A 10547-nucleotide genomic window follows, 5' to 3' on the forward strand; every position below is an offset into this window, starting at 1 on the left:
GCATAAAACTGATATTATGTGTTCCTTTTTAGGACTTTCATTTCACTTTACAAATCCATTTCATACTTGTTATTAGATCCCTGTCTGGGCGCATTGTTGGAGGTGTGTGGTGGTTCTTTACCCTCATCATAATCTCATCCTACACGGCTAACTTAGCTGCCTTCCTGACGGTTGAGAGGATGGTGTCTCCCATTGAAAGTGCAGAGGATCTTTCCAAGCAAACAGAAATTGCTTATGGGACATTAGATTCTGGCTCCACTAAAGAGTTTTTTAGGGTAAGAATTTCTGCTTTTTAGATTTGTTTCATTTTGAATAGGTCTTTGCTCATGTAAACATGTTTTTCTTAGGCTTTATTAAAAGGTTGCTATAAAAACGTGGCATGTGCAGCCTAACTCACAAGTATAAGTGATTTTATTTATTCATTGTCGTTAACATTTTTTTATCTATATATAAATAGAAGGGTCATGTTATAAGTATGTGAAGCAAAAGTGGCTGCAAGGAATTACCTAAAAAATATTCCACTGTAAAGTAAAAAACAAGGTATGTTCAGAGAAGGGAGTTGATGTCATTCATCTGCTTAATAGCTGTGGCATATTTTAGGTAGTCATGCAGTGAACAGGGACACGGGAAGGTGCACAGTCATGTTTTAATAAGTATTTCACATGATTTTTCAGGCTTGCAGATGGGGAATGGGATACAACCCTTTTATCTGCTGCAGTAAATCCATGCCTGCTTTTAAAAACAGTTGCTGTTTGTATTTGCACTACAGTGATGCCTTGGAAGCCTGTCAGTCCTCACCTTACACCTCTGTGTATTTCGGTTTTAAAAATGCATGAGACTTCCGATGTGTGAGTCTCAGGCTGCCCTTGAGACACCAGCTAAAGGGGTGAAATCCATCCAGCAAATGAGTAAGACACTAAGGCTGCTGAGAAAAACACCGTGATGGTTTTGCCCTGTCTGTGTACTCTGCGTGTCTCTCCCTGTACGGTGGAAGTGGATATGAAGTGCTAGATACGAAAACCCTGATGTCTTCATGTTTTTGAATGGACGGTGACAGTGTTAGGTTTCAACAAAATGTATTTTCAAATGGTTATAAATATTGTGTTTACATTTCAAACGTAGCCTGCCACAAAAGTGAAATGAAACAAGTTCTCATAAATATTTTTAATGTACTTTATAGTTAGAGCAGTAACTGCTAGATTATGGTTTTCACTTGATCCTGTAATGCATACTTAACTGGTAACACACTCAATAGGAATAATGCTTGTTTCAACTGTAGAAAAGCATTGTTTTCTGTTTTTAATGGTAAGTCCAGTAATAAGACTTGCTGCTGATTGCATTCCTGTTGGCTAAACCAAAATTAAGATCAGGTGTGTAAGCTAGTAAAAACGAGATTGGGTTTCTGCGGAGTGTTTAGAACCATGCAAGCATGTGTTTCTGGTTTTGTGAGCACATAAACCTTTCAGATCATGGCCATACTGGGGATGGAATGTGAGCTAACAACAGGTCAGTTCTTCTGAATAGTTGTTCTTTAGAGATTTTTAAGCTTTCTTTTAAAACAAAAAACATTTTGATGTGCATCCATCCGTATGTAGTTCTTGTGCTCCTAGCACATATATACATCTTTACAATTACACTTTTATACAACTAGTGTTCCTGATTATTACCTGAGCATTAATAACTTATTTTTGAAAAGATCAGGTGGAGGTTTTGTGGGGGCATAGTCTTCACATTTTGTTGTTACCTTTGACACCGCACAAACAAGGCTATAATAATCTCTGGAAATTTCATCTCAGCAATTTCTATCAGAAACAATTGGGTGCATTGTGTGTAATGTAACTCCTTAGCCTGAAGGCTTTATGTAATATTTGCTAAAAATCACTTAAACTTGCCCAGTTATTCTTCAAGAAATAACAGCTGTCAGAATTTCTTTCTAGAAGACCTGAAACTCAAGTTTCAAGAATGAAACTCTCTCTGCTGAAGGTAATGTGCAAGCAGTCTCTAGCATTAAGGAGACCAAAACTTCACCCAGACCATTTCTGTATGGTGACTGGATTGGAGAGGCTGTGTGATTTTATATGACCTGAAATTTGGACTCAAATCCTTTGAACAGCTGGAAACAGCTTGGGTATTTTTCTAGAAGCAATCTAAAGTGGACTGGCTTTTTCTGTGTCACTGTCATGAGTTAAAAGAAACATCTAGGTTTTTTTCAGTTGGTCTGTTTTCTCTTTAAGAAGCGACATTATTTTCAAGTTTGTTTTCTATTAGTGCAATGTGTATTGGACCTAAATCTTTACTAGTAGAGCCCCAATTCCTGGAAATGCAAAAAATTAACCATCATTATATGCTGGTGCTGAGAATAGTAAATGGAATTTTCTTCACTACTAGAGAATGTTTTCTGATAATACTTTACACAAGTGAAAAAGAGATGTTCTTCAGCATTTTCTAAAAAAGGAATTCTCAGCAATAAGCTAGATGGTGAAAGTTAGCTGAAGAATCCTACCCTGAATAGCTGAATGCATGTATGCGATGTTGATTGAATGAGGTGAGTTCAAGACTTTGTCCAGCTTCTATGACAGCTTAAATGACATGAACTCGTTGAGATTCTGTTAGTTTCGGTATGTCAGGGATGTCACATTAGCTTGTTCTGTTTTGGTTTAGGATTCTAGTTTTTCAGCCACATACGGTAAGTACATAGAAGTTCATGTCTGCAGTGGCTGTGGCTGGCTCCAGTGGCTAATGGTAAGTAGTCATCCAGGTATAGGTTAGAAAAAAACAGGTGGAGGAAAGCTCTAGTGGCTTACCACACACCCTGCAGACAATATGGGAGGAGGAATATGAGCCAGTCCGTATCACTTGACTTGGAGATCATCATTACAGCCTTGGTAATCATGACAAAAGATGTATTGCCTTTGCACCGTACCCTATTTCAGGTGTGTACTCCCTAACTTTAAAGGTAGTACAGACTAGTAGGAGATGTTCTCGCCAGCAATGAGTAGAGCATCAGTTGGCACTGAATCAAGAAACGTAACTGAGAAAAAGAGGTGAAAAGGCATTGTACACAAGTTCCTGCTGCTGCTTTAAGATGAGAAACAGAGGTTTGGTACATCCCGCATAGAAAATATCGGTGCAAAACTAATGGACTTAACAGTATTTTAAAAAGAAAAAAAGAAAAAGGTATTGACAGAATTTTGCTGAGCAGTAAACATCAGCAGGAACCTATTACTTCTTAGTAATAATGTTATAAACACACTCTTTTTCTTTAATGGCAGATCAGTCAGGTCGCTTGATAGTATATTTGAAAACTACCAGAATGTCTCTTGGTTTTCCTCGGGAGATCTCAGAGTTGCTACTGGCAGAACTGCAAGTACGATCCAAGTCTTCAGAGTTCTGTTCCACTGGGTTGGGATACTTACCACTCCTGACGCTTGCTAGTGCCTCTTGTCTTAGGCAGAGGAGTTTTTTAGAGTTTTTAGTGCAACTGAAAGCCTAAACAGAGATACGCAGTGCACTGCTGTTGCATTTTCTCTTGGGTTTACAACCTGAAGTAACGGACAAAACATTGAAGAAAATGTGTGTGGCTGTGGTTTTTCAGAAGCACGTCGTTTTTCTCGAAGCAGTAGTGGATTGTAGTGGTGAGAATGTGACAAGCACAGCTTGGAAGATTCAGGAGTCATTTCAGTTGATCTTGTACAGGCAAATCATCTCTATAATTGTCAGATCACAGATACTACTTGATGGAGCAGGAGATGGTGAGGCAGTGGAATTGCATCACTGTGGTACGTACTAGCGATGCTACCCAGGGTCACACAGTATTTTTACCTGCAGTGATTTCTCAGCAGCTGCTGTAAATGCAGTTGATGTGCATTAGGCAATGCACACAACTGAACTTCAAAGGGGAAAAAAGTCACAAACCAAGGAGACAGCTTACTGCTTACCTAACACTGCAGAAATTAATTTGAAAGCATTTTCTATATGTGTTAACTCCTGAAGTTGCTTTGCTTAATTTCATGGGTTATGGCACTGGAAGAAAGAAACAAAGTACAACTGCGTAAGTATGCAAGCTTGACGTTCACTGAAACTATTCCATGCTTTTCACCTGCTTGAAGGCGTACTGAAAATTAATGTCAAAGGGATACAAAGAGGACAGAAACTAATGACTTCTGCAATTCAGTTGTGTTTTTGCTGTATGCCTAGCTCTGTTCATCAAAAAAAATGTACAAATGTGATAGACAAATCAATCATGCTACCTTTTTTTCCACTTTTAAAGATGAACTGTGGCTATTAGTCCCGTGTGTAAGGTAAGAAGGCAGCTCCAAAAGAAAAAGTGACGTACAGAGCAGTAATTAGACTAATTTACATTCTCCCTGTCTGCATTAGTTTTTATTGAAAATCTTTTTTTATATATATGTGCCTGTTTTTGAACCAACAGCGTGACATTGTCAGACCAATCTGTTTCATTCTGGTTTTATGGTCTTTCAGAGTAGATCCTCTGCCAAAGTAAAAGCAAGCAGAACTGCTCCAAAACAAAGAAATAATATTTAGCTTTGACTGAAAAGACTATGCAAGAGTTGCTTATTCTTGGTTAAGAGGCAGGAGTTCCAGAACCAAAAGTTGGACAAGGAAAAAATGCCAAAAGGATGATAATCCTTGCTGGTTTATAGAGAAGTATTCTTCCCTATTGCTGAGGAGACCCCTCAAGTTGTTTCTCCTGCAAAAGTTGTCTGTTGGGAGGCAAAGAAAATGTGGCCTGAAGATCAATAGTACTGAATTTTCTGAGGATCTTCAAGACAGTCCAGTGCCACTACATTTATGAGTACTTTGAAATTTTTTTTTAATTTATAAAGGTATTTAAATTGATGATTGTATTACAAGAGGTTATGCACAAAAGGAAGTATAGCACAGTCTGGTCTGTCTTTACACTCATCAAGGTATTCGAGCTTCTAAAAAATCCTTACAGGAGATCTCTAAAACCAGTGAGAAGAAACCTTTTTTTTTTTTTTTTTTTAAATGGAATTGAGGTAAAAAACTATCACTCGTACCTCAGCCTCAGTTTTTGAAGTTTGAGATGCAGAAGAATTGTAGAACGTATGTTTCCGGAGTTAAATTTTGACTAGTGCCACAGCAGCCTTTGAGAGAAGAAGGAAACAAAAGGCTCAGTTACAAATATCCTGTAACTTTCACCACAAACTCTACTTGGTACATTAAAAGGCAGGGGCTATAGGACTGGCATTTCACGAATCTGTGAAGGAGGTATGATTGCAGAGTGGGTTTGGCTTTTTAACTTTGACAGAACAGAGCACGTACCTGGCTGAAATACGAAGGAGAAGTAGGTCTGAGCACTGAGATAATGGAAAGGCTGCCCTTTGCATCCAGGAGCATATTCGTGAAGATATGATTAAACTTTTTTGTGGTCTAGAGGGTTCAAGTGATTTTCAGCTGTTTTCTTGGTTTATTGAGGTCCTTGCATCTGTACAACACACAGAAGAATTGATTTAGGACATTGTGAAAGTAATTTCAGAATAAAGAATGCAGTAATCAGTAGTTCCTGTTTCTCCTCAAAGCATCTCTTTTTGTTGTTTACCGGGTTTCATTTTTTCTTCTCTCTCCACATTACTCAAAATCCTAATGTTTTTTGCAGGCAGCTCAGTGAGCCTAGTGACCAAAACACTGTGGTGCTTCAGAAACCTTGTTACATACGTTACTCAGAAAGCTTACTTTCAAACTAGTATTTGCATAATACTTATTAAGTGTATTCCTTTCTAATGGAATTTTTCTTCCTTGTTTTTAAGGACAAATTGTTTCTGATAAAAGAAACATACTATTCCCTAATCTTCTCTTTCAAATGTTCATGAAGTTTTCTTAGATTTCTAATTAAAGTATGTTGTGTAATTTTGTGCTGGGCCAAAAATGAATTTGCAGCAGTATAATTTGAAGATTCTCCACCGTTGTGTAATTGAATTTATACATTGGTACACTCTAAAATAAGTGTGAGTGAGTACAAATTCTGTTTGTACTACTCCTGGGGGCAGGATAATACCACATTTGTTATGGTTAGAAGCATTCTTTCATTTTTCAGCCTAAACGTATTTACAGCTAGTTTATCCTTGATTGTTACAATACGTTAATAATTTTTATGTAGGTTTTTTTTCTTCCTGGTGTTGATTTTCCTGATGTATTAATATAGAGCAAGTATGGGGTGGGGGGGTACTGAGCTTTCATCTCTGTCAACAAAACAGTATTTATTCTTGATTTCCAAGCAAGGCATTTTGATCCCTGCTCATCTCGTAGCCCTTCTACTTGTGTGTCATAGTTTCATTTCTATCATTCGAGTGCTCGGAATTCTCCACTCTGTAAATAATTTCCCTTTGTCTGGCTTGCTGTGTCTTGATATCCCAATTTCCTTTCCTACAAATGCTAGTAATTTCTGTCTCAAAACGTTTTCACTCTGAAATGCCACCTGAAGCTGTGCATGCTGTGCAGTACTTCAGACCAAAAGAGCCGTAGGCGCTTCGAATACTTTTTCATTCTTGCCGAGTCTGGTCAGTATGTTCATGGGCCGAGACTCTGGCAAGAGCACCTGCAGTTCACTACGTGACTGCTTGAGAAAGTGCTTTTGTGTTTTGGGATTTAGTTTATTCCCCCTCCCACAGTTTGAGTGCAGTGAGTTATTTTCATTTTGCATCCATCTTGTTTTGATCATTTCCATTTCTGTATCTTCATTCCTATTACTTATTCCCTTGTATGTTAATCTCATCAAAAGCAAAGCTAAAGTATACGATTAGATTGTGGTCCCACGTGTAGATTGTCTTTGTTCTCTGCGTTTCTTCCCACCACACAGCAGATACTCTTTCCTTTCTCCCATTCTTTTTTCACTCATGAAGTTGGACAGTCTGACATACTGTGTCCTTTACATTACCAGGTTTCCCCGATCAAATCAAGATCCTACTTAAAAATCTACGTTTGTATTAGTGGTGTAGCAAAGCTGTAGTAGTAGACACTGCGACGTGAGTGTAGTACAGCTGTCCCTCTGTCAGCAGGCTTATTACAGTAAAGTCGGTTCTAGGAGTGCACAGTGGATTTTCTGTGACCAGCACGTCTAAAAGAACAGATTTTAGGTTTAGGTCATTTAGGTCATCAGTGTGGAAATTACTTTGTGTGACATTTGCCTGAGTTTTTCATGAAATGAGATTGAAGTGGTCTGCTTGGATTTTATGAACATGCTGCATGATGGGGAGGAATTTTGATTCTGTGGAAATCAAAATTAGTAAGTCTCAGAGGAGGAGTCATTTCAGCAAGTATTTTAACAGCAGTTAAATGGTCTTGAAACTTTAACATCCCTTTGTTAGACAAGCCTTCTTGAACACTTAACTCTTTAAATCACATGAAGAATATGAGGACGTAAGGTCCTTGTCCTTGCACATGCTTGGAGAAAATTATTTTAAGGAGGCTTTTGAGGAATAAGTTCTTCAGATATTAATAAGACCAAATGTTAACGATATTTTAAGTATCTCAATTAAGTAATGGAGACCGGAAAGCTGTAAAACGACATCTTAAGAACATGCAACTAATTTTAACAGTACCGAATAAAATTAATAATATATTACAAAATTTAGATCTTCAATCTATTTAAACTTTCATTCACCTTAAGTATTCACTCAGTATAAACAGGGTTAGGTGTTTTAAAGTACTTGAGCTAATTATGGAGGCTGAAAATATATTTTTGTCCTTTTCTGTCTTTTTTGGATGTATCAATAACCGACTACTGTGTAAATCGGCAAGATTCATTTGTTGTTACGATTTCTGGGTTCTGATGGCAATACCAATTTCTGTCCTTTTATTTATTCCGTAATTATAGATGGAAGGTCAACAAGATGGTTATACAAAACGTGTTTGAGAACTAAAGTTCTGCTCCTGCAGTACAAGATCATAGTCTAGTAGAATGTTAGTAGTCTGAGGAGCTATTTCTGTCAGTGACATACATTCTGACATACTAATTACAGCACCCCAATTTTAATAATAATAGGTCTTTGAATGACAAAATGGAAAAGTTATCTGATGACCCACAAAAGACAGTTAATTAATTTGATAAAGCTTTGCATAATTTAATTTCCTAATAACTTTCTTAATGAAGGCAGTATTTTACATTTAAATGGGATGTGTATTTTGTAGTAATAATAATAATAATAATAATTTTCATAGTCAAAATGCCCAGTGGTGATATGATATTTTTTTTTAAAAAAAAAGTGATAGCTCCTGGGACATTTTTGTGTCAGTTACTGTATATTCATAGAAGTAGTAAATAATGGGAGAAGTGTTCATTGTGAATATCAGGGTCTCGTACTGTCATGTTAGTGTTGATTGTAAGACCAAAGTTATAATTAGCTTTTAACATTTCATATACACTGGAGTGTCACCTTGCAATAGCAATCAGCCACAGTAATTAAGAGCAGTGCAGATTATTTCCATATTCTTGCATTCTTGTAGTCACATAATACAGCAGTCTAAATGGTTCTGTTGTTCGGATGGATGACAGCCGGCTGTGGTGGTTTTTACGGAGCACTGCTGTCCTTTCGGTTTTTGTGCCGTTAGTGAAAGAGGATGTATGAAAGAGATGTGAAAACCCAAACTGCACACAGGACACCCTGCGTTCACAACAATTCTGTTTCCTCGTGGTTTAGTCCACTGTTGCTGATGACTGCATGCTTTTCATAGAACCATAGAATCATTTAGGTTGGATCTTTGAGATCATCAAGTCCAACTGTTAACCCAGGACTGCCAAGTCTATCGCTGAACCATGGCCCTGAGCACCACACCTACATGTCTTTTAGATACCTCCAGGGATGGTGAGTCCGCCACCTCCCTTGGCAGCCTGTTCCAATGCTTCACCACACTTTCAGTGAAGACTTTTTTCCTAATATCCAACTTAAACCTCCTCTGATGCAACTTGAGGCCGTTTCCTCTTGTCCTTTTTTCCAAAGTGTAGTTTAAGGAGATGAAGATTTACATAGGAGTAAAATATGTGGTCAACTATAGTACTGGCCAAATTTAAATAACAATGTAATGTGGGTTGGATTGTTTGTTTGGTTTTCCACAGTATTTTAATTAGGATAAGTGTACATGCTTTTTTAAATGCTTAGATAACGTCGGCTTTATGAGTGAGTGTGTGTGTGTGTGTGTGCGCAGAATGCTAGATCGAGGTCTCTTTAACACTGCAGTTTTCTACATCCTTTAGCTCTACCTTTCAAATAAAAGGCAAATTCTGAAAACAAAATAATGAAGGAAATAAAATGGCACATTTCTGAAAACAGAATATATTACTAAATATATTGTGTAGCAATATAAACAAAAAAACTTAGAAGTCACAAATACCCCCTTGTGGGTCGTTGCACCTCTATTTTTTATGAGTCTGGACAAGGTCAAGGACTAGGTAGGGATCAGGAGTGAGCTGTATGAATTCCAGCGTGATGTTTTTCAGTGGTCATGGCTGCAGAGGACTGTGCGGTCACGGCAAATTAAGTGCTGTTTTTCTGGTGATGTTTTTCATTACAGATTTTTGTTTCTGTGGTTGCCGGGTCAGGTATTCCTACCTTCATTTGCACAGCAAAGACCCTGTAAGCCATCTAGTGGGAGGTTTCTTCTTAACACTTGACCGTGTGGGAAATCTGTGCCTTGCACCTGATCCAGTTCAGCTGTCCAGCACCAGCCCCTCGGTCCGTCCTGGGACATCCTTCCCACATACCTGTTGTGATCAGTGTGTGAAATGACAGGGGGAAGTAGGGAGCTGCGGTTTTTTGAGGTTGAATGACAAAAGCAGAACAGGCTTTGATAGATCTCTGTTACTCGGTATGTATCAAAACCTGTAAAAGGTCATTTTAATAAACCAGGAAACAACGGAGTAAGAAAAGGCAGTGAAGTCAGTTTATGAACCTGTTCATGACAGTTACCGAACTGGAGTAAAGAGTACTTGCTTGCTTATTTAGTATTTGAATGTTTGTCCAAGAAGAAAATAATGTTTTAAGTGTCAGCATAACCTCTTCTCTTCTACAACGTGGAATCCAAGTGCCTTCCAACAAAAGCTGTAGTGATGAGCACCAGGGTGTGTGTTGTCTGCTTTGGGTTGAACTGAACCATGTGAGACAGCTCTAAACCAACTTCAGGTTTCCCCCTTTATAAAGCAAACCTATGGTAATTCATGAAGTATCGCTGAAATTGTTTTTATAACACTGCCAGAACCTCAGAGTCCCTTGCTTAGTTTGTGGTGGTAAACCCCATGCAGCGAGTTGGGTGTACGCTGCCGAATGAATGTTGATGTGTGGTAAGAATGGGATGGAGTATCTGGGTTTAATTAGAGAGCAAGTTTAGAGAATGAGAAATGAGGGAAGAGTGAGCTCCTTCATAGGAGGCTGGGGTGTTCTGAGTCCAAGCCTGAGCGGGCTAAGGAGGAGACTGAGCCCCTGCACAGCTGAACGCTGGCAGCTTTGCTTCCAGGGAAGTCGGCAACAGCAGCAGGTCTTGGGGGAACAGATGACAGAAAGCTATGCACA

General features: G+C 38.4%; 1 protein-coding gene across 6 annotated transcripts in view; it reads left to right on the forward strand.

The window, feature by feature from the left end:
* GRIA2 (glutamate ionotropic receptor AMPA type subunit 2) overlaps positions 1 to 10547 on the forward strand; it is a 98438-nt gene that overhangs the window by 79446 nt on the left and 8445 nt on the right. For all 6 annotated transcript variants that reach the window (XR_005828905.1, XM_040600966.1, XM_040600923.1 and 3 more), the window contains exon 12: positions 77 to 275. Coding sequence is in view for 5 of the 6 variants with exons in the window: in XM_040600966.1 (XP_040456900.1) it covers positions 77 to 275 (199 nt within the window). In the remaining variant the exon portion in view is untranslated. The remainder of the gene's footprint in view (positions 1 to 76; positions 276 to 10547) is intronic.

Source organism: Falco naumanni, chromosome 1 (assembly GCF_017639655.2).
Source record: "Falco naumanni isolate bFalNau1 chromosome 1, bFalNau1.pat, whole genome shotgun sequence".
Classification (NCBI taxonomy): Eukaryota; Metazoa; Chordata; class Aves; order Falconiformes; family Falconidae; genus Falco; species Falco naumanni.